We start from the raw sequence: 27,994 nt of genomic DNA, 5'->3' as shown, positions 1-27,994 counted from the left end.
CTAGCACACAGGATTTATCTGCAGCTCTGTGAAGGGCTTTTACATTTAATCCAGCGCTGAAGTAGTAATTTGTCGCCGGCGCTCCCTAGCAGGCTTTTCTTTTAACTTAGCCGGGATGCGGGCCCTTTGTGCAGGCTAATCTGCGCCGCACAATGCCGGGCACCTCGGCGCTGCACCTCAGATGTCCTCGCCGGCCGAGCGAGGGGACGTGGCGGTGAGTGCCTGGCGGTGGGAAGGGGCTGGGGGGCCGGGGCCGCACCCACCGGCGGCGCGGGGAGCCCCGGCACCGCCGCGCTCCCGTCCCGACCCGCTCGGGAGCTGAGCTCTCTTTCCCACGTGTGCGCACGGAGCCGTCGCCGCACGGAATTCAGAGGAGCTCCTGTGCCTTTTCTGCAAAGCCTCTATATTTTGGGGGGTTTGTTTGCCCCCCCCCCGTCCCCCCCAGTCCACTTGGATAACCACGTTTTTATATCGAATTTAAAGTTCCTCTTGCTTTGGGGATAGAGTGTTCGGGTTTGGTTTTGTTGTGGTTTTTTTTTTCCTGGAGGAGGCAGTGCTTTACAGGCTGTCCTTACGTATTTTTGTGGGGAGGGAGGGGGAAAAAATCGTGGTAAAGGAAGAGAACCTTTTACCAAATCTTTATTTTAATTGAAGCATCACGGTTTTTAGAATAATTTTTAAAGCGAGAGCTTCACCCTTCTGCCTTGCAGATGCCCGTCTTCTTTATTAAAAGTAGTACTGTTCCGATCCCAAGTGATGGATGAATATTTTATTCCAGATACGAAAACATCTCGGGGACGTGTTTGGGCACAGTAGCAGCGCGTGAAATAGTGCCCGACAAATACGAAATAGTCTCTCATAAATAAAGACACAGAAGCCACGGTATTAAAAATGGGAGCAGCTCTCCCTGCCTCCCTTCAATCACGACGTTTCTGAGCTAGACCGGTGTCACAGGAGGCTTTCTGGTGACGGCTCGGGCAAGAAACGCTGCTGTATTCCCATGAATTATGCCCCCCGTACTTCGTACTCTGTCCGGGGGTAACTGGGTCCCTTTCCTGCGTCGGGTAAACGCCGGCGTCCAGCAGCGGCACCTCCCGCTCCTCCGGCGGCGCTGCTAAAAAACTCCCACGCCGCTTTCGGGGGCCGTGTGCCCCAGGCGCGGGCAGGGACAGTGGCCCCTCTGCCCTGCCCGCCGCCCTGGCACGGGCACCCCCGAGTGACACGGCCCGAGGCAGCCGCAGATCTCCCCGCCAGCCGCAGGGAGAGGGGAGCCCGCAGGTAGGGCGGCACGTGGGGAGCTTTATGGGGATGATTTAGTGAATATGAGAACGTATTTTGTGCTCCATTGTTTAGACTCAAGAAGGCATAAAATCTTTAACATCTATTTATCATGTAGCTATTTTAATGTAAACATTTGTCTATTTGGATGAAGTGTTTTCATTATTAAGCTAATTTCCACATGTTTCAGATAGACTGATGAGTTCGAAGCAGAGCACTTGCTGATGAGAAACGAAATTCGGCCGCGGCTCAGCCTGCTGTCAGATACATCTTCATTAGTTTTTGTCATTCACTGATGGCAAATGCTCTATAAATGAGATGACGATCAGGTCCGCCTTGATAACTTGCCTTATCTCATTAGTTTTCACATCAAAGTTAATCAGCAATGTGAATTGTAATTGCTGGAAGAGACAATGCAATAGATCACTCGGCCCTTTTTTTTTTTTTTTTTTTTTTCCTGCGTGGCATCTTGAAACATCGGCAGGCTGGTGTGAGTAGATAGGCTCCGAAGGAAAATGATGTGGAAAGCATAATAAGCAAGCTGCTCGGAATTAATGAGCTTACCCAATAAGAAAAGAATGACCAATCAATGTGAGCTGGGCAAATATAATTTAGGAATAATTGCTTGATTGGTTGTCTATAGTAGGCTGATTTGACCACACACAAGGATTAAGAATTAAGATGTCAAGGCAAAAAAATAATTTGGCAACTGAGGGCATGTAATTTTTTGTTCCCCTCCCTTTATGACTGAAAGCGATTGCTGTTTGATATGTTATTCCCCGGGAATGAAAACATTAGACGGACGCGCGCCGGTGGGTGGGGTTTTTCCTCTCCTTTATGCTCCTTTTATCATACAAGGTCTTTCAAACCTCGCCGGGGATATTGCGGTACGGGACGTTAAAAATGAATAGAGGAGCGGGGGGGCGGGGCGGGGGGGGGGAATAAATAAAACGACAGAAAAGCCCCCAAACGTCTTCTTCGTCTGTGGGCGCCGCACGGAGAGGAGAGGGGGGCTGCGCAGCCGGCGCCGTGCCCGGTGTTTGCGGAGCCCGGCCGCCCCTCGCTCCGGATCCAAATCCGGGGCGCGATTCCTGCGCTACGCACGCTTTCCGTGTAATTTTTCCCCACAGCCATTGGCCAATTAGTAAAGAACCCTTATATTCTTCTATCTAAACTGTGGGGAAGGTTCAGCCAGAAGGTAAATTTGCTTTGATCTACATTACACCTAATTGAGTCACCACCAATGTCTCTATCCCAACATCAAGAAATGTGAAAATGTTAGATTATTTCACTGGGGATTAAACCTAATTTTCGCGTGTTCTGCATTAACCTATTAGGCTGACTCATCTGCATTGCTAATGCGGCTCAGGCAGCTGTCACCGCTAAAGAAAAACATGATCATGCAATCCTTGAACGAATGATTCCAGCTCTGATTAGTGTTAGTGAAGTTAGCTGAGCCCCGGCGATAAGGCAGGAAAATTCCCAGGTTGCCAATAGCTTTGAAAATTATCAGACTCCGGGCAAAATGTAGCCGGCGGCGCGCGGGGCCTCCCTCCGAAGGCGGCATTATTTAAGGCCGTCTCTTTCCGGGCTGCTCGCGGGAACGTGGCCGCTGCGGCTCCTTCCGAGGGGCTGATGCCAGGGGGTACGGATTTAAATGCTAATGGGAGGCGGCCCGGGCGCGGACGGGCCGCCGCGGGTTTTTCCCTGCCTGGCTGCGCTCGGGCTTTAACCGTGATTTCCAGACGGGGAGCGGCGGCGATGCCGGAGCGGCTCCAGCCGGGAGAAGGGGCTCGGGGGGCCAGCGCCAGCCACGGCCCCGGGCTGGGCTCCGCTCTTTGTTCGCGGGGCGCAGGCAGCGCCGGCAGCTCCAGCCAGTCCTCATTCTAGCCATCAGATTTAAATAGGGGGGAAAAGCGGGGGAGGGGGAAAAAAAAGCAACAATGGCCCATCCCCTTGAGACGGGAAAAAATTTAGGAGTGAGTTATCCCCGAGCGGTAGAGCCGGGAGCCAATTTAATCCGATTAGCGCCCGCCGACAATGGATGCTCCTCGCCCATTGTGGACAGAAGCTTTCGCTTTATTTGTTTCCATTAGCCAAGCGTCCAAGATATCGGGAAAGTGGAATTTTGCCCCGACGGCCGACGAAGAAAACAAATTGAGAGAAATCGTCTAAAGTGTCAATATTGATCTTTCGGCCCTGACTGTGTGCGCAGAGGACTCGCTGAGTGCCCAAAGTTCGCGGCTCCCCTTGCTGTGCGCTCCTGGCGCTTCCCCGTGGCAGGGGGTGGTGGCGGCGGCATGGTGGGAGCGCAGGGCAGGAGCTGCCGGGGGGAACGGAGGGGTTTCGGGGCGGAAAAGACTCCGAGCTTTGGCCCACCGAACCACAGCGCGGACAGGGAACGCAGCAGGGCTCGGAACCGGTAGGCTCTGTCCGCTCCTGCAGCTCCCAGCCCCTTGGCGAACGCAGGCGTGGGCAGAGGCTCCTTGTGTGGGGAGAAGCTCCTTTTGGCCCACTCGCCGTGCCTCCTGCCGTGTCCCGGCTCACCGCCCGGTGTGGCCCCGCGACAGCTGTGGCATCGCTCGGCCTCGCCGCGGCTCCCTGCTCCCTGCGTGACCGCGGGGCCCTGCTGCCTGGGCTGCGTGTGGCGCTGCCGGGATTCCCTCCGGCTCAGGTCGGCTTCGTGCTGCCCCTCGAGGGCCCTCCGAGAGCACCGAGCTGCTCACGCTTCCCTCTGGGCCTGCTGGGTCCCGCCGGTGGCGTGGCCAAAGCGGGCGGCTTGCCATGACCAGCCCTGGCTTGCTGCAAGGCCTGCTGCGTTCTCCTCGCTCTCCGGGAGAAGCAGGATGCCCCTCGGTGCTGCCCTGCGCATCCGAACGCCGCAGGCGTCTGTCCCCAAGGGCTCTGGGAATGCCACACCGGAAATGTCCGAGCCCGCCGGGCAGCGAGGGGCAGGATGGAGGTGGACACCGAGGTCAGCCCAGGGTGACCTGTCCCCTCCAGATCAGCACCGCTGGCGTTCGAACACGACCTTCGGAGCCCCAGGGAGTCCAAGGGGAACGGGAGGAGAGGGGCGCATGGCAGCAGGGGAGCACTCCCTGCCCCAAGGGGCCTTCCTGGGGGGCCCCCACCATGGGCGGGCAAGCGCCGGCCGGGGCAGCTCGGGTGGTGCGAACCACAGGATGTGGGGTTTTACCCCCGAGCTCTTTGCTGCCTGGAAAAGCAGGGACCCGCTGAGAAGAGAGCTGTGCTCCCGGCGAAGGTGCCAAACTGCAGGTTGGGAGAGGCGCGTGCTAACATGCCGGGCTCCCGGAGTAGCTACAGACCGGGATCCTGTCCTGATCCGCATCCTCACAGGTCGGGGGGGAGCTTCCCTGAGCACCCATCCCTCTCCCCCCCGGGCGGTGCTGCCCCGTGAGCGACAGCCTTGTCTGGGAAAAAAGGGTCGGGGGGAATGGTTCCCCAGAGCTACGCCACGAAAGGTGCTTCTTATCCTAAAATCGGATTTTTTTTTTTTTCTTTTTTTCCCTCCCCTCCATTCCAGTGAGCGGCTGCAGGTGTCAACTGAGCAAAGTCAGGATCAGCTGCGGTTAGTCCAGAGTACACTCCGTCCACGTGCAGAATGTTCCGGAACAGGTATTATTTCACTTTAAATTCACGTCCCGTCTTATTCCAGAATGTTTTCCCCTTGTGGAGGAGCACTTGGCTGGGGTCTCTGCTTGCTGCCGTGCTAGTGATAAGATGGATTGGCTGATCTAATAGGTCTTTTCAATCTCTGATTTTGAAAGCTAAGATTGGGAAATTAATTTCAGAAAGGTCAAAACAGAGCAAGGCTATCCTGCTGCTGTGTGATGGATCCTATTTTTTTTTTTTAAATCTGCCTATTGAAGGGGAAGGTTAGTTATTCAGCATCCTGCAAAAGAAAGAAATAAATAAAGCGAGCCGAGGCACACAAAAGTGTATAGATCTGCTGACCCATTCGCAATCCGCAGCTAATGAGAGCGCCGGCGAGCGGGAGCGCTGAGAGGCTGCCGAGCCGGGGGCACCGACCCCGCGGGCGGCGAGCGGGGTGTCCCCTCCACCCGCCCCGCGCGTGGCCACAGCCCCGCGGCCGCGGTGGCCTGAGCCTGGGAGGTCTGCTCCCACCCCGAGGAAATCCCAGGGGTGTTCACAAAAAATCCAGCCCGGGGCGCCGGGGGGGACGGAGAGGGGCAGCGGCGTCACGCTCGGGTCGCGGGGAGGTTTGGGGGGTTGTGCCGTGGGTTTTTAGTGTGGAGGCAAACAGAAAGCTGCGAAGGAAAGGTGGGGGGGAAGGGGAAAACCAAGGCTTCACACAGGTGTTTCCCTGGTTTTCACTCGTTTTCTTCCAACAGTAAAATGGAAAGTAAATTGCTTCAGTGGTTTTAAAACCCGGGGAGCTTCCTCTCTCCCCTTCTCTTCTTACGGATGGGTATGTGAGGGTGGGTTTTGGGGAGCAGGGAGAAATCCTCCGGTTTCCATAGCACCCATTACAGCCTGCCCTGTCCCAACAGCCTGGGGAGGTTGTGCCGTGCCTGGGAGCTGCCACCTGCGAGAGCCCAGGTGGCTGCTGTGCCTGGGATGGCCGTGCAGCTCCGCATCCCAGTGGGATCCCGGTGGGGTATCCCCCAGGGGCTGTGGCAGGGAGCGCCGGGGCGAGGGACAGGCCGAGGCAGTTGAGGAACTGAGCTGCAGCCAGTCCAGGCCTTGCTCAGGGCCCCTTTCCCTGATTTAAGGACAGGCTATCATCCTGTGAGCACTAACCTGGCTCTCCTCGGAGCAAACCCAGAGAATTCCACTCTGGAGATGGGATCCTGACTGGAATACCGAGCCACCACAGCGGTAATTAAAAAGGCAGCATTAATCATCTCCGGTGTAATTCGCCCCCGAACCTGTATGAGCCAGTGTCACTTCACAGTTCCCTCCTTACAGACAAACGCGAGACCCACATGGACCCGGGGGTGTCCCAGCCGTCCCTGGAGCTCTCCACTTCCCGCCTCTCCTGTTGCTCTCTGCGGTCAGCTGAGCAACAAAACCGAAACAGGAACCGTGGGTGAAATAACTCTTTCCCAAGGAGGATTCTGCTCCCAAGGTCAGTAGTAAGTGGTAATCATTACTTACACAAACGACTCGATTTCTTTAACACACCAGGCCACACACTGGAGGTGAAGGATAACTGGGGCAATGGGTTGCACGTCTCATTCTGAACACCAGACGCCAAGGAAAACGCTGGGGCGCGCAGACCCGTCTGGGTTATCCTTTACCGGCAAAGAATCCCGAGCAGGTTTGACTGGACACCAGGGCACTTCTGTAAACAGGACTGAGCTCCCCGCAGCAAGGGCTGGGGAAACTGCCAGGCATCACTTGGCCCGCCCTTTCCAAGGTTTCCCTCACCGCTCCTTCCAGAAGCACTGGGGGCAACTCGCACAGGAAGAGGCTTCCATAGTCCCAAACACATCCCGCTTCCCAAAGCCGATACCGGAGTTAGGCGCGGATTCATCCTCTAGCTCCCAGTGGCTCGGGGGCTGCTCGGGGCCGCGCGTGGGGCCGGCCGTGCCCTCGGGGCGTGCGCTCAGCTTTGTAGGGACGCGTGTGTGGTCCCCACACGCACGGACAGGGCGCTGCAGAGCCCCCCGGCCCGGAGCGGCTCCCTGTCCCTGCAGCGGCGTTCCCTCCGAGAGCAGGGGCTGCGGTGGGAGGCAGGAGGCTTCTAACAGCGGTTTTGGCTCTTTACCGCTGCCTAGGCAGGGCTCGTTCCTCCCTGCCTGCGGAGACAGGGCCAGGGCTGCCACTGAGCAGGGTTCTCCCCGCATTTTTGGTCTTTCGGCCTATTTTAAAAGCCCTTCTGTGATAGAGAGGAGCTGGGCAGAGCTCTCGTACCGTGGGATTTCTTCCTGTAACTTTCAGAGGAGTTTTCCCCAAGTCCTCGTATTCCTCCCCTATGAAAGTGCGTCATTCCCTGCAAGAGAATCCGGTACTCAAGCTTAGGGTCAGAAAGGCGCTTGAGGCTTTACTGTCCTTTCTCTTCTTTTTGTGTGTGTTGTGGACTTTTTCAAATTCAGCCGCTGCTGAACTGTACAATTGGAGCGTTTTATTATCGTTAACGTAACACCTTCACATCGAGCGTGCGCTGGCACGGAGAAACACGGTAATTCCTGGCGAGGGAGCCACAAGGGCGTGGCTCTGTTGGCACGGCCCGGGGACGAGCAGCGTGTGGGCCACGAGCTCCCCAAAAGCCATCCTTGCTGCAGCACGTGCTGGCTTGTGGCTTGAGCTGCTCCATCGGGATCCTTCACCCTGGGAGGGTCCCAGCTTTCCTGGGAGCCCTGCCCTGGCTGCGGCCCCCACCCCAGCGCTGCTGTGCGGGCGGTGGGTCCTCAGCCTTCGGCAGATCCCGGGAACGCCGGGGGGAATAGCCATAAACCCCATTTAAATAGGGAGCTGGTGGGAGGGGAGAGGGGAACATTTATTACCATCTAATCCCGCTCAGCTTTTCTACACCATATGTCTGAGCGGCAGAACATGTGAAATGTGTACTAATTACTCTGCCTGTGTCATGTGTGTATATTTTATATGCAGTCCCTGACCTTTTTGTTAATAACTTCACATTATATTCATTGACCTGAAACAAATTGAATTCAGTGGCACTCACTCCAGAATTGAATTACATAGTCTTCTTAATTGGTCTCTTATTTAAATGTGGAAAAGTAACAGTTTACCACCTGTAATTATTTTTTTCCTTAAGAAATTCCTGTGGAGAGCGCCCGTGTGCGTGCCCGTGCACGCGTGCTGGGCTCGCGTCCGGGGGGCAAATTCTCATGGGGACCCCAAGCCCGGCCGGCACCGTGGGGCAGAAAGAGACCCCCCGAAAGTTCCGTCCCTCCGAAGCGAGACCACCCGTGAAAGCGCGTGGAGGCCCCGGCACAAGCTGCCCCGCTGGGGGAAAGGGCAGCCCCGGGCCAGCAGCTCCGCCCAGCCCCCAGGAGCCAGCATTCCCCGCTCTGCCGGGTCCCATCCCGGCGCCGAGCACGGCGAGCCGAGGTGGGAGCGCAGGTGCTGCTCTGGGAATGCCGACCCGCCGTGGGAGAGAGCCCGGCCGGCTGGAGTCTGCGCTCGGCTTTCATCCTTCCGAGGCTGAGTTAATTGCCGAAGCCGCGAGGAGGAGACTTACTCTTTACTTACTATATTTAACTTAAAAATGCAAATGTTATTAGTGTCCCGATCAGCGATAAGAGTGCCTTTGTGCCAGGCTTTAACCTCCATTAGGGGGGATTAGGAGAACGTATCCACATTGGCATTTTCCAAGTGTCACTGTGACAGCACTTGCTGCACAAATGCCTGGCTGTCACACTGAGGTTTATCACCAGGTTTTTTCCTGCGAATGCAGACTAATAAGCCCAGAAATTACAATTGCCTCCCTGCCGAATCTGTGATAGGCGGAAATAATGATATCAGTGCCCTGCTAATCTCCTGCCTCCGCGCTTGGCACCAGCCTATTGAGTCACCTGTCATACGCCGCTTTGATGAGGCGAATTCAATCTCTCAGCTATAATGACAATGGAGCCATTTTAATGTTTGGAAATGATTATGTGAAGGTTTCTCTTTGCTCTGTCTTGGCAAGCAAACCGGGTCAGCGTTCCGGCTGTGTCTCCCGCCGCCGCTAACGACTTGGAAGGAGCCGGCCTGTATTAAGTGAATATGCCAAGTTATTAGAAAGGAGATGCTGAAGGCAGCTGGAGGGGGGAGGAGACTCCCTTTTTATTTCCTTTCTCACAGCGAGCATGAGCCCGAGAAGACGCTTCACACGCACACACGAGCGTCTCCCACGCGTCCGCGGCGCCTGGCGGGCCACGAGAGCTCCGCGCGCGGGCAGCCGCAGGCTCCTCGCCCCAAAACCCACCCGGGAATCGCTGGCTGGCTTTGCACAGCAGGCTGCAGGGAGCTGGCTCAGCCAGCAGACCGAGCTCCCAGACCTGCTGCAGGCCCTGCAGCCTGCTGGTGTGTTGGGAAGGGGGCTGCTGGGGAGCTGCAGCCGGGCCTGGCTGGGCAGCCACGGAGAGGGTCTCCCACACAGGATCCCTGCCTGGCTGCCCCCATCAGTTCAGTTTGTGGCAGAGGCTCCGAATTTCTCCTTCTCTCGGGTGTCTCTGGGTGTGAGACCGGGTCACAGCCCGCCTTTGAACAGCAGCTGAAACACTTGGTTTGTTTATCTGAATATGAAAGGAAAATAACTGCGTTTCCTCAAGCTGCCAGAGCTCCCAAATTCACGGAGGAAGGCACCTCCAGCTGGACGAGGGCTTAAGTCACCTTGGAGGAGCTCAGGGTCTGTCAGAACCTGCTGCTGGAATTTCACAGGTTGGGTACAACCTGGGGACTCTCCATGCTGCCCAAACTTCCAGCTGGATGGGCTCTCCCTGGTGTGTCTCTCTGCCAGGATCCCATGATGGGATGCGGGTGACGTGGCCACGGCCAAGTCCTGCAGAGAGGCTGGCACGTCCTGGCGGGAAGCGACGCTTCCCACACGGTTCTGCCGCCACCGCCCCGAGGGAGCCTCTGGCACTGAGGTGTGGCAGCCCCAGGCTGGGCGGGTGATCTCCGCCACCTTCCCTCCGGCCTCCCCTGCCAGGGCACAAGTTTTCATGGATACGACATTGGTTTTCCGGGGTCTTGACCAAGTCTTGGCCAGGGGAGGGATAAAGCAGCAGAATTTCAGATGTCAAGCTTTTATTAAGGCCAGCGCTTGAGGCCGGCCCTGGATGGGTGCTCTGGGCCGCTCTTCAGCGGGTGAAAGGCAATCGTTGGGCTGGAGAGAGAGGACAGAGCGGAACCCCATTGACCCACGCCGTGCCGGGAGCAGCGCCGAGCCCCTTTCGCCGAGGGCCCTTGCGAAGAAATCTTTTTTATTAGAGCTGAGTGCTGAAATTATTTCAAAGAAGTGATTATCTGCCTAATAACCGTGCCCGCGCGAGCGACTGCCAGGGATAGAATTACGGCAGCGGATTTGGAGAGGGGCTGAGCAGGCGTCGAGCCAGCGGCGGCACGGGCGCACGGGGCCGTCGCCTCGTGCGCGTTTGTAGGGATGCTCCCGGCGGGAGCTTGGCTCTGGTCGCTGTGGCGGGAACGGGATGGGCGGTGGGCTCGATGCCGGGACGCCCTTTGGTTTTGGGTGCATCCTCGCCATCCTGGAAGAGTGTGGCTTGGGCGTCACCCCGCTCCCCTGCCAGCCTCGTGCCTGCATGGCGGGGAGCAGGGTGCCACCAGCGCCACGCAGCCCCACATCCGTCTCCCCTAATTAAGGCAGCCAATCTAATTAGGGCGGCGCCCCGCGCGGCCGCCCCGCGGGGGCGCATCAAAGCCGGCGTGGGGCGCGCGCGCGGGCAGCGCAATTACCCAAGTTAAGAAAACATCCCTGTAATTAGCCAGGCAACTCCGAGCACAAGGAATGGAAATTAGTCACAGCGCAATAAATTAGTCGGTGCATATATTACGTGCCGGGAGCACCCCGGGGGCCTCCTGTTTGCAAGGCTTTGGTTTGCAGCCCCATGCCTCTCAATAAAGCATTCATCCCTAGGTGATTATGTGCCGGCAAAAGGAGTTTTTAACTGAATTACAAATTTTCTTTTCTAATTCTTTTGTAGGCAGAATTGGGATCCCTCACTTTTCTCTCTCTCTCGCTTTTTTTTTTTTTTTTTTTTTTTTTTTTTTTTTTTTTTGAAGGTCCGGGGAGCAAAGCCACTTCCCTCTCCCCCTTCAGCTAATAATTAATTTTCAGCTTTTCAGGGTGCTTCAAGACCCTGCATTGTTTGCTTTAATTAGGAGCGGTAGTTAAGGAACTATTTCAGAATCCCTCCCCAGTTTTGAACTATTTTAGCTGTCGTTTCTTTCCTGGGGGAAGAAAAGGGGAGGGCAAAGCAGGAAATTGGACTGTAGCAGCACATAACATTTGCATCAAAATAATACAGCCGGCAACAGAAAATCACAATCACATCACTCAGAAGGAAGGAACAGAATACAAATTAAAGGAATAATGTAAATTTTTTGCCATTAAGCTTCAATGACCATTTGAAATGGTGCAAGGCACAAAGGTTTTGATGAGCATCATCCAGTTTGATTATTCATACTTGTGCTTCTGCTTGAATTAAAGTAGGAGTGCTAGAGCCTGTTAGAGCAAAATGTTTGAATTGGTAGTGAACTCTCACCTTTACTTGCATCCATTTACTTTTCAAATGAATACCAGATAAGTTAGTGCATTTTATAATCGGCCTGTTTTCCAGTGAGTGCTGTCATTACATACCAATTTCTTTTAGAAGTGCTTCCTAAGAAACATTAAATACTTACAAATAAGGATGTGTCCATCACCGGCAGCAGCCCTCTCCGAGCGGGGCGCCGCGGGCAGGTTGTGCGTCCTCCCTCCCAGGGCCCTGTGTGGCTTCTCCGGCCCTGTGTGGGGCTGCCGGTGGCGTCTGACCCGGGTCGGGGGCTGCCTGTGGGCTCCGGGCAGGGGTCCAGCCCTGCTGCCCACACCCTGCCCGGCCAGGATGGCCTGGCCTGGCTGCTGACAGGGGTCCTGGGATGCTCTGCTCTGCTCTGCTTGTGTCACCCCTGTGACAAACAGGGCAAGGGCCCCAGCCCACGATCCAGAAGCTCCCGGTTTCACAGGGAAGCGCTGCCCCGGGCTCAGGGAAGGCAAAGGCTGAGCCAGGCGCTCCTACTGATGGAGGTGTTGGTGTGCGGGTGCTGCAGAGCCCCGTGCAGGAACATTCCTGCCAGGCTCTCCAGCAGCAGCTATGGGAGGAAAGAGCACGGCCAGGAGCTCTCCCTCCACTCCCAGCCTGCAGCTTTCCCCCCTGAGCAATTGCTGCTTTATCCCGGTTCCAGCACTCGCAGACGTGGGGCACGGATCGCTTGCAGAGCGGACAAACGAGAGGAGAGACCAGTACTGAATGTGGGTTTTCAGGTGAAAATTCACATTCATCCATGTCAATAACTATGGATGCAGGGGAAAAGCAAGGAGCAGTAGGGCCAGGTAGCAGGAGCCAGCCTGGAGAAGCTCCCCTGGGGCCTGGTCTGACCAGTGTGAGGGGCTGGCAGGTTTGCCGGGTGCCCCCAGAGCAAAACCGGCCAGATGTCTGTCTGTGGGCTTAATGGCCTCAAAAGTTGCAGCAGGAGAGATTTAGATTGGCTATTAGGAAAGGTTCCTGCCCCAGAAGGGCTGCTGGGCCCTGGAACAGGCTGGCCTGGGCAGTGGGGGAGTCACCATTCCTGGAGGGGTTTAGCAGGGCCTGTGCGGACGTGACACCTGGGGATGTGGCTTAGCGGTGGCCTTGGCGGTGCTAGGGGAACAGCTGGACTCGATCTTGGAGGGCTTTTCCAACCTAAATGATCCCGTGGGCTCCTGGAAAAGCCAAAAGGCAGCCTCAAAACCAGCGCAGAGAATCCCAGAAAGATTTGGGTTGGAAGGACCTTAAAAGCAGGGACTCCTCCCACTCGCCCAGGCTGCTCCAAGCCCCATCCCAACCCTGGCCTTGGACCCCATTCCGGGGATGGGGCAGCCACGGCTTCTCTGGGCAACCCTGATTTGCTCAGTAATAATTAGGTTACTGCTGGCGCTGCCGCTCAGAGACATCCTCCGGCTCCATGCGCTCGGAGATGTCAGCAGAGCTCCTGTGGGCTGGCAAACACCCGCTGCTGGCCCAGCGGGAGCTGCGGGATGTCTCACCCTGCCCCGCTCCGGGGCTCTATAAAATGCCTTTTATTGAGATGAGGGAGGGGGAAATCAATGCGAGCACACATCAAACCCGAACAAACCTCCGGTTCAGCAATCCCCGAGCAATCCCTCAGGAGCCAATGAAGGCCGGGTTATTTAAATGAGAAAGGCCAGGGATGAATGCCTGCCTTTGTCCGGGCGCTTCCCCAAGGTGATCTGGGTTAAACCCGTGCTCTCAGGGTTAATTATCAGCTGCTTTTCTTTTAAAAATGTTTTTTTCCTTATTGACACAGGGGGGCTGATTTATGTAATATCCATCATAATTCCCAGATTTCTGTAGATTACAAGGTTATCCCCACGCACCGCTCTGCCGGCGGAGGGGCTCCGCGCTGGCCTCCCGCCCCGCTCCGGCCACCCCCGCCCGCCCTCCCGCTCCCTGGCCCCTCTTCATGAGGGATGTTTAAGACGCGGGGGTCCGGGGTGCAATTAAAACCAAATAAAACAAAAAGGCGGCGCGGAAAAGCGCAGCCCTGCGCTTTCCTTCCGCCTTCTCCCCCGCCTGGTGTCCGCGCTGCCGCTCCAGCCCGCCAGGGATGGCTTCGGGGGACCACCAGCCCCGGCCCAGCGGAAGCCCAATCCCGTTTTCGCCCCCATCTGGGGGGAATGGCCCATGGGGTCACCTGTGGGGTCACAGCCCTGCACACGAGCCTGGGGCAGCTATGGGGTCTCTCCTGTCCCCGTCAGTAGTTCGACAAACCAGCTGAGATCCCGACTGGGATCCAGCTCTCCAGAGCAGGTGTCCCGAGCCTGAACACCCCGGTCCTGGGGAAAGGGAGCGATGCCCGACCCCGCCAGTCCCGGAGGTTGGAGACGCCCCAGTAGTGCTGAGGTGGTTTCCCAGTGCCTGGGCACCGGGAACAGGAGCAGGGCTGGGCTGGCAGGCGAGGGGAGCTCCTGGCACACGCGGCACCACGGAGACTTCGGGAAGGAGCGTTTCCTCGGGCCTGGCTGCTCCACGTTACTCGTCTCGCCATACTTATTTTTCCTCCCCCCATCCTCAGGTTTTCTGCCACTGCCCTCCCTGCCCAGTGCTTCAAAGCCACGCTGCCTTTCCAGGCCCTTTTCCATGTCCTTGTTTTCCGGCCTGCATGTGGGCAACCACAGATTTCTGACAAGGCCGAGCGCGTCCCTGCCGCAAACGGCAGCTTTCAGGGATCATTCCACTCGACTGGCTGAGAAGAAAACTGCTCTGGTAGAAACTATGTCATAATAGTTGGGAACTGGATAACAGCACCCCGCTGCCAGGCCTGGTCTATTCTCCTGCGCCAGCATGGGGAATTGGTCTCCACCAAAGCAGAAAATGGAGCTGGCTTTTCGGGAAGGTTTAAAATCCAGAGGCTCTGGAGTCACCAGGTGATTGTTTCAGTAATATTTCTGTGTCCAAGCCAGCACTTTCATTCCAGGCAGTGCTGGTCTGCAAAGCAAACGTCCCACAGGATCCAGCCAGAGCTCCCCACTAAGGTTTGACTTCGGCCTTCAGCTCCCCACGGCAGCATGGCTGCAGGTGGGGGGGAGGGTGCCGCTGCCTCTCAGGAGTGACCGAGTGGTGAAGCCTAAGAGCAGCAGCCTGAGCGATGATGAGAGGAGTGACCCATGCTCTGGATCTGCTCAGAAATCGAGATCTGCCTAGGTTTGCCTTGGAAAGGCAGGAATGAGGGGGCCGCCAGAGAGTGAGGGCTGGGCGTCGCCGGTGAGGGCCTGGCACAGGGTGGCAGAGCCACTGGCGGAGCAGGGCCGGAATAAACCCACGTGCCCGTGTCTGGCTGGCACATGTGGCACTCCAGCCCAGCTGGCACCCCGGGAAGGGTGTCTGGGCAATCTGAGGAGTTGGTTTAACCCCGGGTCTCCCGCTCGCAGCGGGTCCCTCCCGGTGGCTCCTGGCAGCATCCCAGCTGGAGGCCACTGGAGAAGTGACGTTCTTCCATGATCCCACGCCAGCTCTCCTGGATGCTGCAGCCATCCCCGCACAGTTTGCCACCTCTCCCTTTTCCTGGCGCGCTTTGCGCAGCTGGAGTTGGCTCGTGCGATAGATGGACGAGGTTCAAAAAACATGACTCCTCTGAACTTTTTAACCTTACACGGAAGGGAGGAATTCTAAGAGCAATGGGTAAAATTCAATTAACTGAGATGACAGAAAATAATCTACTGAGCGCGTACATCAGGCAATTGGAGGCTTTCATACCTTTCAGAAAGGAAATAACCTATTTCTTCCCTTGTTATCTAATGACACAGGAGTTTATTTCTCTGGAAGCAGTTACAAATCTACCTAATGGGGCCTAAATGCTGTTGCCAGGCAATTAGGGGGTTCATTGTGTGCCTAATTCTTTCATTTCCGCGGCGGTGCGAGGGTGGTGGTGGTGGCGGGCGCGCCGTCCCTGGGCCACGCTTGCACATGGGCACGGGGTGTGCCCCCCGAGCCTTCCCGGCGTGGAGCACACCTCTGGCTCTGGGCGAGCCTGTGTGTGCTCCATGGCTCTGCCCGGGGCACTCCTGGCTTTGTCACGCTGACTTACTCGGTGTCTGATCCCTGAGTTATCCCGCTCCTCTGAGCTGACTGCCTCTAAACGCTCCTGGCGCGAACCCTCCGTGCAGCCCGGGCGGCCTTTGGTTATGAATGAGCGTGGAGACACACGCAGGGGTATTATTTATCTAAAATATATAAGCAGGAGGAGTCTCCATAAATCACAGGCTGCTATTATGCTGGGTTCATGACAGCCATATCTTTGTTTTTCTTTTGCCACGGAAACCCGGAATACATTAAACACGCCAGGCCTTGGAAAGGGACCTTTCAAACCTGTACAGTCGCTCTATTTATCCCATTCCTTTAGCATCCAATATCTGACGTCTCTTCTACAAAATCGATCTTAAAATTAGGATTTAAGCCAGAATTTATGGCAGGAAGCTCCTGTATCTGCCTGTAGGAGTATTGTTGTTTACAACCTGAGGAACGGGGTGGTTAATCCTGGAGGAAGAGCCTTTGGAAAGCTGCTTTACATTGGGCTCTGCTCACATCAGGCCTGCTGGGGAGCACTGGCAGGCATGTAGGCAAGGCTGTGCCTGGACCAGGATGCTGCAGGAGGCCCGGGATGCTGCGGGCGCGTCGCTGCCCTGCGGTGGCACCTCACGAGATGGTTCCAGAAGGCCCCTGCTTGGGCTGCGCTAATCAAGGGCTGTGCCCAACAGTTTACTGCAGCATTTAATTAAACAAATTTACCTTTCGAGGGAAAATCCACGGCAAGCAATTTGGGTTCTGGTGTATCAGAGCCTTTTTTGAGGTTACTAGTGCTTTTAACCACTGTCTAAAGTGCAGGCGGTGTTAATTAGCATATTTAGGATTAAGTAGATTTAGCATGCAGTAATCATTCCCTAATTCAGTAAGAACTATCTCTGGTGAATAGTGGACATTAATGACAGTTGCAAGAGCTTAGATATTACATAATCACTAATTACATTCTGCACAATTAGCGGAGACTCCTCAGCGTGAATGGCTAATGGCTGATTTGTGTCAGCAGCCTGTTCTGGCTGTACAGAAATATAAACAGTCTGCATAATGTTCTGAGGGAATTAGCATAGGGAAGGAGGTTATCTGCAGAGGTGGGAGGCCGGGGGAGCACTGATGGATGGGGTGAGCCTGGAGCCAGCGTCGTGCCTGGACACACGCCTGCCCTTCCTCAGGAATGACCTGAAAATGCCGCCATGCGCTTCGAGGCTCTCAGCTCTTGTGGGCGGAGGGCAGATCTGGCACCCAGGCGCCTCTGAGGGAGTCTGGGGTGTTCCGCTGAGTTCTGAGTGAAGGGGTGCAGAGCCGGCCCCCGCAGCCGAACCCCGAGTCCTTGGAGGCCTCGTGCTCCAAGCTGGGGAGGGAGCAGCTGGGAGTGACACATGGCCAGCCAGGGCAGGAGCGGGGAGCAGCGACCTGGAAGTGCTGCTTGGTTTGTTTGGGGGATTTTTTCCATCACTCTGTCTCCGGAAAATACAAATGTGGCGGTGCCTTGCCCTGCCGCATTCAGCATTTCCTCACCATTAACCATTTCCCAAAAGGATGAAGAGGCTGAGTTTTGCTGCGCGCCCATCACGTGCGCCGAAACTGCCCCTCAGGGAGAGGGCCTTCCCTGGGCAAACCTTTCAGGGATTTGGCGGCGGTGAGGTGGCAGGCAGGGGAACCAACCCGTGCTCCATCGATTCTTAGTGGTGTTTGGATCAGGTCCACGGGTTCTTACGAGCAAATTCAGGCTCCCACGTTTGTTGTGTGATTAAAATGAAGGAAAGCAGTATTAAGCGGAGGGAATTGTTTTGGACAAATCCCAAGCTGGAGACGGGCACTGGGGCCCTATACCTTGAGGTACTGGGTGTTTTAAATTAAGATTGCATGCGGTTTTAAAAGGCATTGTCAGAGCAAAAGCAATTTAACAAAAGGCAATGTATCTGACGGCGACTCTCCTGTCTGCCAAGTGCTCTTCTCCGCGAGCGCATTGTAGGGACGCAGATTACATCTCCTGAATATTTTTGTCTGTCGCTCGGTTCATTTTCATAATAATAACTCGCATCCGTCTCCATCCTTTCATGTTGAAGGGTTGCAAACTATTACACAAACACACCACCCGCTCCTGATGCAGCCGCCTCCCTCCAGGGGACAGCCCGGCGGCTTTCTGCAGCGGGGAACGGGCCGTGGCCGCCCGGGGGGATGCTGACCCCAGCGGCCTCTGCTCGGGGTGGGGACAAGGCGTTCTGGGGAGCCCCTGCCTGCAGCACACCCCACCTTGTGCCTCCAGCACGGACCTACGGGTGCGTGGCTGCTGGGGAAGCACGGCGTGGGTGAGTCCCTGTCCCGCCTGTGCCTGGGGGGGCCCGCAGAGGGGACACGCGGTGCCCAGAGAAGCCGTGGCCGCCCCGTCCCTGGGAGCGTTCCAGGCCGGGTTGGAAGGGGCCTGAAGCAAGCTGGGATAGCGGGAGGTGTCCCTGCCCGTGGCAGGGGGTGGAACGAGCCAGACTTTAGGGTCCTTCCAAGCCAGACCGGTCTGGGATTCCGTGTGTGAACGAAAACATTTCCTTCAGACACATTTCATTCAAAGCCCCCGCAGCCTCAGCGAGGCTGCAGCACGCAAGCAGCTGTGCCCCGTTCCACGCCACCAGGCAGGGATCAGGGAGGCTTTATAACATCTGCAGTGCTGTTTCCCGACAGCTGGGACGTTCAGAGCCGAGGCTGAAAATACTGGCCTTTGGGTGCCTCGTGTAGAGACCCCGCTTTTTCACCTCTGCAGGGCTGGTGGCCGGACCGGTGTGAGGTGGGGGTGAGGCCAGCAGGGTTTCTCCTCGGTGCGCCGGGGAGGAGCAGCTCAACAGGGCGGACGCAGCACGGAGAGCATCGTGTCCAGTTGGGGATCGCTCAAAGCCACGCTCCTCGGTGGCACCGGTGGCTTCTCCGCAGCAGCGACCGCGCGCGGCATGTGCTGCGCCCTGCCCGCCGCCGGCCTCGGAGCCTCCGGGCTCCTCCAGGCCTGGTGCTGGGGGCTGGGGACGAGTTGCAGGCCATGGCGTGGGGCAGCATTTCCCTAAGTGCTGTTTGCCGAGGCTGGTGCTATTCCTTACATTATCGCCAGGACATTTAAATCCCACTGATTGGCATTGTTGTCTCAAAGACGGTGTTTTTCCTGCTGAGAAACTGCATTAGATCGGCGAAACGGAGCTCATTTCCATTCACTCAGCAGTCTCTCTAGAAATGACATGCAGTGCTTGAAACTGTTTATTTCCAAATTCAGGCCTCCTCCGCATCAGTCATCAGCTTCAATTACCAGTTTTCCGGAGCCGAGCCATCAGGCAGTCTGACACGAGGGTCCAACCTAATTCCCACCTTCTCCAAAGTCAAGAGCATAATGTGCAGATGAAAAGGTGGAAAATAGCCTGGACTTCATTAGCATGCAGAGCCCGGCTGTTCATTTGCTTGCTGCGAATGGAAGTTCTGACACTCGGCGCCTTCTGCAATATGAGAAAAGTCCTCTTCAGAGTATATGATGTCCTCGCCAGCCAGCAAAGGTCATCAAAAAGGCAGGCGCTGACCTTGCTCCCTGCTCTTCATGACTAGTTTATTGATTCCAGGAACACCTCATTACATGCCGGATCAACATATTATTGCCATGTTCAGCGGCTGAATTGTTTACAAGTGTCTTTATAACCAGCAAAAAGCCTTCCGGATGATGCATGACTACACTCATTTGGATGTGACCTGCCAATTAGATGTTATCCGATCCGGTGCCGTGTGTCCTGATCCCTGACCGGGCCCGCTGCCCTGCATCAGCGCGGGCCCATTTACTACTTCTTTCGAACGGCTCTTTGGCAAAGTGTCCATTAGCCTGTCAGTCTGTAAATATTTTATTTTTTTTTTTGCCTCGGCGGCAGAGGCGCCGCCAGCGCTCCCGCTCCGTCATTTGCTATGCATGAGGTTGATAATCAGCTGGGGGAGGTGAGGGGGTGTTTTATGGCGCCGTCTGATGGCCCACCCCATTTGCAGTCAGCGTGCGTGGCCAGCGCTCCCGCGCCGCGTGCCGGCCCCGCCACGGGGACCCAGCGTATTTTATTTCGGCGCTGGCACGGCGAGGCTGCTGATTTATTGCGGCAGCGAACCCCCCCGCGGCTCAGCCTTCCCCTGCCCTGCCTCCAAAGGCCCCATAACTTACCACCCAGCAAATGCATTTCCCCCTTCCCCACCTTTTCTGTGCCCTGCATCCTCCCTCGTTAATATATTGTGCTGCGTTATTCATCCCGGCCCGCAGCCGGGCGGCTCGGGGTATTTACACGCCCGGAGACGCGAGAGCCTCAAAAATAAATCACGGGGCACGACTATTATTTTAATCTCTCACTACAGACACTTCTGTGGCTCCATAAAGAAAAGAGTGGCGCGGCAACTCGACGAGCGAGTCCGTAAAGAGACAGCTTCGTGCCAAAAAGCGGCGCCGGGATCGCGGCTTCCAGGCACCCGCCTGCACGGGCTGGGTTTCTGATTCTTCTGCCTCAGCCTTTGCTGGTGGTGGCAGTGGGGCGGCTGAGATACCAAAGGGAACTCCGTGCAGCCCTGGATGTGGCAGTGCCGGGTTGTCCGTGGGGTCTGCGGCCTAGCTGGGATACGATGAAACGTTCACGCACATGGCACCCTCTGCCCGCAGCGCTGCAGACATTAATTAAGTTGCCCAGCGCCCCTTGGCAAGTGTCAGTGCCGAAATCCCCTTGCTGGGGTTAAATCCACGGACCAGAAGGGCTAAAGAGCTGCAAGGGTGAACCCGCGGCCCCAGAAACGCCACATCTCCAGCATCCCACTCTCCAGAGCCAGCATTGCATCTTCCCAATCCCAAAACCCACCGTGCCAGGCCCCAGGCTGCCAAACCACGGGAATGTGTGAGGAGTGAGGGATGCCCGTGCTGGGTGACAGAAAACGGCTTAGGGGTCCAATTCCCTCTTTACAACATGGAGCTTTGGGAACTGGGGGCTGGGAAAAGGGGGGTTTGAATTCCTTAGAACAGCACAATTAGCTTCCAAAATAAAAACTGGAATGTGTTTTTTCAATTAGAGCAGAGGCGGAATAGACTCTCAGGTCAGACCAGCCTGAGGCTCCAGAGACAGCACAGCACGCTGATCTGAATTTTGGAAAGGAGGGGGGAAAGCGTCCGTTTCCTAGCAAATCCCTGGCTCTGGGCAGCCCTGGAGCTGCTGGCATTGAATATTCAGAGGGCTGATTCCCCGTGGTGAGCTCGGAGCCGGTGCTGCAGCCAGGTACCAGCGCGGGCTGGCACAGTGGGAAGGGAGTCTGGGAGCCCAAATCCCAAATGTGGCATCTCCACCTGGGCGCTGGGATCTCCCTGCCCCGGGGCAGGTGCCAGGTCCTGGCCTGTCCCACAGCCCTGGCGTGGGGTCTGGCGTTATTTTCCCTGTGATAAGCCCACAGTGCTTTATCAAGCCCCAGACATCCATCCAAATTTGGCACCTCGTCCCTTCGCTTCTGTTCGTGTCCCTGTTCCGGATTCCTGTTCGTGGTGTAAATTCTCTTTTTATAGGGGAGAAAAAAATCAGCTCTTTATGACGGTGAACAGGAAAGTCGCATGACTATGGAGAGGAGCATTAACCTTTCCTTTAGCTTGGAGGACTTAACAATCTTTTAAAAATCAATTTTTTATTAATTTTGGAGTGATGCTTAATGCCTGAAGGGAGTGAGGCGCAGCGGCATCGCCAGGGGAACTCTTTGCCGCTCTAACTTAAGGTCAGGCCTCCAAGTGCTGCTGGAACCACGGCCCATGCAAACATGGAATCATGGAGTTGTTAAGGTTGGAAAAGCCCTCTAAGATCACTGAGCCCAAGGGTTCCTCCAGTGCTGCCAAGGCCACCATTAAGCCGTGTCCCCGGGTGCCACATCCACACATCCTTTAAACCCCGCCAGGGATGGGGACTCCACCGCTGCCCAGCTCCAGGCTGGCCAAGCACCACGTCTGCCCATACGGCCCATGGGGGGTGAATTAAACTGGTGGTGCTTGGCCAGCCTGGAGCTGGACCTCTGCATCCGTGCGGGTGGGGATGAAGGAGCCACCTCAGTTTCATTGTAAGATTCAGCGTCCCTGGGAGAAAATCAAGATGTCCTTCGTAGGCCGAAATTTAGATTTAGCAGGGCAACCGTCAGCCATTCCTCCTTGGAGACGGGGGCAAGGAGACAGCCAGGAGAACCCGTCCCCTTTCCGGGGGGCTGTGTAGGGAAGGAAGCAGCTGAGGGGCTGTAAATCCTGCGCCCAGCGAGAGCAGTTCATGGGGCCACAGACCTCACACGGCTCCACCTGGAGCCCGGAGCTGGGGGATGGAGCCCGGCCCTGCGGCACGCGTGAGCCTCTCCGCGTGGTGGGCACACACAGGGGAGGGCGGGCTTTCATTAATTACTGGCAATTACTTATTTTACATATTGTTCTCCACGGGGTTTTGCTGCAAGGAGCTGCTGGTATTTTAGGGATGAGCAGGGTGAATCTCTGCCCGCACAGCTGAATCCCTGGGACGGGGCTCTGAAGCCGCTGGAGCAGCCCTCGCCGAGTGTTTCCAAACTGAATAGTCATTGGGTTGGCAGGTAATTCAGAAACTATTTGTATGAGCTGTTTATCAAATTATTAACTGCACAGATGTTGTTTGGTTGAAGAGCAGCTGAACCTTCTCTCTGCCAGCCGCGGAGACAAAGGTCTGCAGGAATAATTGGAGATGTGCATGGAATATTAAATTAATTTACTGCTCTTAATTCTTATGCAAATCCTGACCTCTGATAGAGCCTATCAATTACCCTGCACACAGGGAAAAGAAAGGAGAACAGTTTCTTTCTTTTCTTTGCCCCCCTCTCCTTTTTTTCCCGTTGTTCTCCAGTTTGGGGTTTTGTTTCTTTGTTGTTGTTGTTTTTTTGGGGTTTTTTTTTCCCTTTTGAAAGGGACCTTGGGAAAGGAAATATTTGTGGGAGGAAAAAAAAGCCATTTATTTGTGGGAGAAGCAAAGGGCCAGGATTATTTAATTGAATCTCCCGGTCGCAGCGATGTCCCCTGGGAGACAGGGTGCAGTTTTTAACATTGTGGGGTGCTGGGGGGAGGCCTGGGAATGGAGGCCAGAGCCGGGCTGGAATAGCTCCACGTGCTTCCCTAGGAGGGGCCCCACTCTGCCAGCACCGTGTTGGGTCGCAGTGGGAGAGAGCTGGAGGCCCGGGCTGATCCCCGCTGGGTTTTGGTGGGGTCGGGGGCAGGAAGGGGCCCCTCGCTCCGCTGGGATCTAGCCGGAGCTCGGGTGGGTTATCAGGGAGGGCTTCCTGCCCCGGGAGTGGGGCTGATTCTGCCAGTAATTACCAGGGAAGAAGAAAGGGAATTTGTTGTCACGTCTATTGTGAGATCCCAGGTAAAATGAAGCAGGATTTAATTGGTCCTCGTTAAACAGAGCTGGGTTTCTAATATGGAGAAAGGCCTGGTCCGGGCAGTGTTTAATTGGGGCTGTGCATGCGCTGCTCAGCCAGCGCTTAAAGGAAGACACCGGGCCCTGCTCTTTCATCCCATTTTCTAATAAGGATAAATAAACAGGATGAATAATGCCATCGGTCTCTGCCCCGGCCCCCGCGAGACCCCAGCAGCGCAGTGCTGTTCACCCCAGAGCTGCTCCCTGAGATCCGTGAATCCAACGCGAGTGGGATCCCTCGGCACGGAGCGCCCGGTGCCGCACCGATGGGCTCCATTAGCAGAACCCCCAGTTCCAGCTACGGAGCAGCTCGGGGAATTCCTTGGTTAGTGGCTGTCAGAGGGGAGCCCCAGGAGAGGATGGGCCTCAGGGGGCAGGAGGGGAAAGACGGGAGAAAAGGACAGAAAATAAAATGATGTCTTTCCTTTTTATTTTTCCTTTCTTATTTCTTCCCCCCGTAAATCCCGGGAAGTGCTGGGAGACTGCACTCCCCCTCCCACGCAGCCCACTCGGGTAATTTCATTTATCCTGCAAATCTAATTAGCAATCCGTGGCTGACATTAATACAGATCTAATGAGGCCGGCGATGACCAGATTATCAGGCGAGCGCTGACACAGCCTTAAAGGCACATCGAGCCCTGCCATCGGTGGGACCCGGCAGGGGAAAAACTGCTTTAAAGGGGGAGAAGAAAAAAAAAAAGAAAAAAAAGAAAAAAAGGAAAGAGAGGAAAAAAAAAAAAAAGACGAGGGAGGGGGAGAAAAACACGAGGAAAAACAGTGCGGGTAGGGCTTGGCTGCTTGGCTTATTAAGGGAGTTGGAGCTTTGCTGGATGCAGTTTATCCACCAGCATTGGGCCTCTGTCCCTGCCTCTCCCGAAATACTGTTCTGCAGAGGAGAAAAAGGAGGGGGGGGGGAAAATAAGGAAGGGAAAAAAAAAAAAAAAGAAGAAGAAGCCAGAGCCCAAGGAGTCGCTGTGCAATTTATTCCAAGGGGTGGCTGTTGAGAAGGCGGCAATTTGCGGCGGCCGGGGGTTATTTAGTGCGATATGAAATCAAATGATCCTATTGCTCAAATAACAGTGTCTGGGAGGAGAAGCGAGCGCGCTCCAAAGGTAATTGTCTCCAGATGATATTCCCATTATCCCCCGATCCCGGCCTAAACGCTGCCAGCACCGGACTGGAATCGATACGGGGGGAGGACCGGGAGGATCCCGGGGCCGGGGGGAGCCATTCCCGGCACTGACCCCCCTCGGAAAGGGCGGCAGGGCTTCGGGAAGACCCCAAATTCCCTGTGGCTGCTGCCTATCCGTGCCTCGGCGGGAGCGGCAACACCGGCGGGGGAGCCGAGCCCGGAGCCCAGGTAAGGGACCTGCGGGGGGACGGGGAGAGGAAACCCGGCCCCTTGCCTGCCCCGGCGGGCAGCCGCTCTCCGAGCGGACCCTTCTGCATCGCCTTACCCCAGCCCAGGCTGTCGGTCCGGTGTGACCGCCCGCGGCCCCGGTCCAGCCCCGCCGCGCTCGGTCAGCCGCTGCCCGCGGTCGCTGCCGGCCGCGGTCGGTGCCGTTTGCCCGGAGCCGCTGGAAGAGCAGCCGGACCGGGGCCGGCTTCACTCTCAACGCCCGGGTTGCGGATGGAGCGGCGGCCCCCGCTGCCCGCGGCGCTGCCCGATGGTAAAATCGCCGGAATTCAATGGCTCGAGGAAAACGACGGGGGAAAATCCAAGGGGACGGAAGGCCGTGAGCGAGGGCGGGGGCGAAGCCAGCGGCACCTACCTGGGCGGGGGTCCCCGGGGCGGGGGTCCGGGCTCGGTCCGCGGCCGCTGCGGCGGCGGGGACCGCGCGCTCCGGGTGCGGCACCCCGAGGCGAGTGGCGGCCCCGCAGCCGCTCCCCGAATTCCGTCGGGGCGTCCCCCGCGCCGCCCGTGGGGCGTCCCGGGTTCCGCCCGGAGCTGCGGGTGCTGGGACGGGGCCTTTCCCCTTTCCGCCTTTCTTTGTCAGCCCCTCGCCCGGGCGGGCAGCGCGGCCCCGGCGCTTCGGGCACAGAGAACAAACGCGCTCCTGCCGAAAGAAATGACGGCGGGTACTGGGGGAGCGAGACTCCGGGCTGGGGCGCTCGGGAGCATCCCGGCTGGGGCAGCTCGGTGCTCCCCCGGCTAACAGCGGGAGGTGGCTGTGCTGAACTAGGGGGGACACTGCGGGCAGCGGCAGGAGGAGAACGCTCGGGATCAGGCGCGCCTCTCTCAGGTCAGGTCCTGACGAGAACAGGGCGCAGGTCACCCCCGGGCCGCCGGGAGAGGCTGGCACGGTTTGCGTGTCTGCAAACGGGCAAAACACTCGGGACCTGGAGCCTGGGGGTGAGCCCCAGCCTTCGCCTACTCGCGTGTCCACCCCACGCTGCCTTTCAGCGCTTTTGAGCGCTGTCAGAATGCACTGTTGGAGGGGTTTTGCATCTCTGGCCAAGCCTCTTTGTCAGCTTCAGGTTCCTATTTCTGTTTGGTGTGTTCTGAACGGAGTGCAGGGCCCAGGGGTGCTGAGTTCCGAGCAGATACGGCTTAATTCATTCAATAGTCCTGTGCTTGTTCTCCTGCTTTTTACAGACAAGTGAGCAGTTTATTTGCATGGATCCTTTCATTCACCACCAGAACAATCCTCTGCACAGGACAGGGGGAAGACGGCTAATCAGTCACAGCAAACCAGCACGGTGCTTTGGGGTGGGAAGTGAAAAACACCACGCGCACTCAAACCTGGGTTTCACAGAACTGGAGCACTGGGAGAGGCAGTGCGCGGGAATTGCCCCAGGTGAGACCTGGGCTGCCTGTGCAGGCAGCGCTTCCTCAAAGGCAAGCCAGCTTCCCCAGCACTCCCAGGCCCTGGCACTCAGCTCCAGACCTCCGGCAGAAGTGAGACTGGAACAGAGGCAGCCCCCCAGCAGTGCCCAGGCAGGAGGAGCTCGGGGTCCCCCCCGCCCCCCGCTCTGTGCTTGCTCTCCTCCCGTGCGGCCCTTTTGCTGACCCGCTCGCTTTTATTTCCCAGAGGCACTGCTGACCTCCAGGTGTTCCTGCTGAGACACAGCCAGGGTTTGAGCGCTGGGCTGTGAGGGGGTAGGGGTCCTCCAGGGACCCCGTGCCTGTCACTGTGTCTGCCCCAGGAGCGGCGCCCCGCTGCCGTGCTGCCAGACCCCGGTTCCCGGCCCCACGAACCGCGCGGCTCCCCAGGTGCCTCCCTTTGTTTCAAACCCTTGGAGCCTGGAGCACCTGTTGAACCTGAGGAGGAGCGCATCAAAGTGGCTGACAATTAGGAAACAAACACATACCATTTGAGGCGTTCTTGGGTGGAATCCAGTCGTACATAGATGGGCTTGTTGCTGTCGTCATCATACCGAATATTCTTCACAGTTGTGACATCTGTGCTGCGCAGCAGCGTCCCCGGCACGGCAAACACGGCATTATCTCGCTGTGCCAAGGCTTCGTTAATCAAACCAGACAATGGGCCAGACGCATCCCTTTGAGCCCGGCGCTGGGATCCTCCAGCCTTTTCACCTTGTCCAAATGCAGGCAGCAGCTCGTCAGAACTGATGGCTCTGAACTGTGGGGCTGGCAGGAAAACACGTAATTCAGTCAAAAGAATTCCCAGTTATTTTATATCCTCCCTTTAGTTTTTCGTGACTCGCAGAAGCTAAACTTTTTCAGTCTTTCGGTGGGTACTTGAGATCAATCCAGTCATTTGTTAGAACACTAATGAGGGAGCCTGACAGATGTGTGTCCTTTAAAGCAGCAGCAGCAGCAAGTGCTGAGAGCAAGCAGGATGGAGTGGCCTGGCCGAGCCGTGGCCCCACCGGCGGGAGCTGCGGAGTGGACGGCGCAGGGAACAAACAGCGTGGCCGTGAAGGTGCCGTTCTCCTGAAAGAGGATCCCGGCAGAAACACGGCTTGGTGCAGGGGCCAGCATGCCGAAGGCGAGGTAGGACACTGTGTGCTGGGAACAGGTGTGGGTGCAGTGTGCCCTTTTCCTCACCGCGGCACCACCTGCTCCGGGCACAGGGCAGTCGGGCACGTGGCGTCCTGAGAGCCCCTGGAGGGATGTTCTCTGTCCCACGTCTGTAAGGAGGGGAGCTCGTGGTGCTCGTGTGGCAGGCTCTGCCGTGCGCCGGGTTCTGTCACCCCGGCTCAGGCTGCAGCTGAGTGGGACCCCAACGGGCCCCTGTGGCACTGAGCTTGGCTGTGTGTTGTGAGCCGCTCCTCCCGCTTGCTGCCTGGTCACTGCAGGCCTGAGGGAGACATTCCGAAATACTCTCTCCTGGCACAGAAATATGCCAGAGCTGGTTCAGCTTGAGGAACAGCAGTTACAGTGGCACCGGGCGCTCCCGAGCACGAGGTGTAGGTGCTTTCAGGGAAGAAGGGAGTTGAGTCCTTTGGCTCTGAGTGGGCTGGTTCGAACTCAGCCTCTTGGCTCATATCTCAGAAAACCTAAATTCAGTTCCCATTTCTCCAGGGATGGGGAAGCTCAACACTGTCAATCTCCTCTTTCCTCTTCAGAGACAGCAGCAGACACTTGAATAGAGACTCCTTGTGGTTACAGCCTGGTCACGGGAGTGACCGAGACCCGAAATCTCCCTGACATCCATCCCCTCTGGATGCTTGGCCTTGGAACAGCCTCACTCGGGCCACGCCTGCTCCATTCTGCTCGTGGAGCCTCCTGTGCTGCGTGGGACACTGGAAAAGCACTTGGAGATGGCTGGAGAAGGAGGGAGGCTTCCTGGCAAATGGTCTCTAAACAGGGCCCTTCCCCGTGCCGTGGCTTTTCTGGGGCTCGTTAACATCAGGGGTACGTGCTTGTATCTCAGTTCTCCAGGACTGATTCAAAGCCCACGGGCAGGGACGTGCCTGGGGGCTTTTCAGTTGTGTCACCTGGCTTCGGCTAAGGCCCCCACACTGTTAATAAACATGCCGTACTTGTCACTGCTGCAGTCTCCAGGTTTTTGT

At 56.8% G+C, this 27,994-nt stretch overlaps 1 protein-coding gene across 15 annotated transcripts; it reads left to right on the top strand.

Moving 5' to 3' along the window:
- Positions 1–27,974, top strand: LOC116441941. Of its 15 annotated transcripts, none has more exons than XR_004239289.1 (6): positions 21,464–22,157; positions 23,140–24,374; positions 25,611–25,812; positions 26,047–26,709; positions 26,788–26,972; positions 27,548–27,974. XR_004239289.1 is itself a non-coding variant. In XM_032104456.1 (5 exons), the coding sequence occupies exons 1-5, from the start codon at positions 153–155 to the stop codon at positions 27,569–27,571; spliced, it is 537 nt and encodes a 178-aa protein (XP_031960347.1). In that variant the 5' UTR covers positions 57–152; the 3' UTR covers positions 27,572–27,974. The 15 variants fall into 15 exon arrangements, 5 of the variants coding, with proteins under 5 accessions (XP_031960343.1, XP_031960347.1, XP_031960346.1 ...); XR_004239288.1 differs by having other exon boundaries at positions 26,785–26,972; XM_032104456.1 differs by lacking the exons at positions 21,464–22,157; positions 23,140–24,374; positions 25,611–25,812; positions 26,047–26,709 and adding exons at positions 57–214; positions 4,823–4,914; positions 6,215–6,388.
- Positions 27,975–27,994: the final 20 nt, after the last annotated feature.

This window comes from Corvus moneduloides, chromosome 3, assembly GCF_009650955.1.
Source record: "Corvus moneduloides isolate bCorMon1 chromosome 3, bCorMon1.pri, whole genome shotgun sequence".
NCBI classification, from domain to species: domain Eukaryota; kingdom Metazoa; phylum Chordata; class Aves; order Passeriformes; family Corvidae; genus Corvus; species Corvus moneduloides.
Note: the sequence above shows the minus strand (reverse complement) of the source record. Positions and strands in the feature narration are given on the sequence as shown.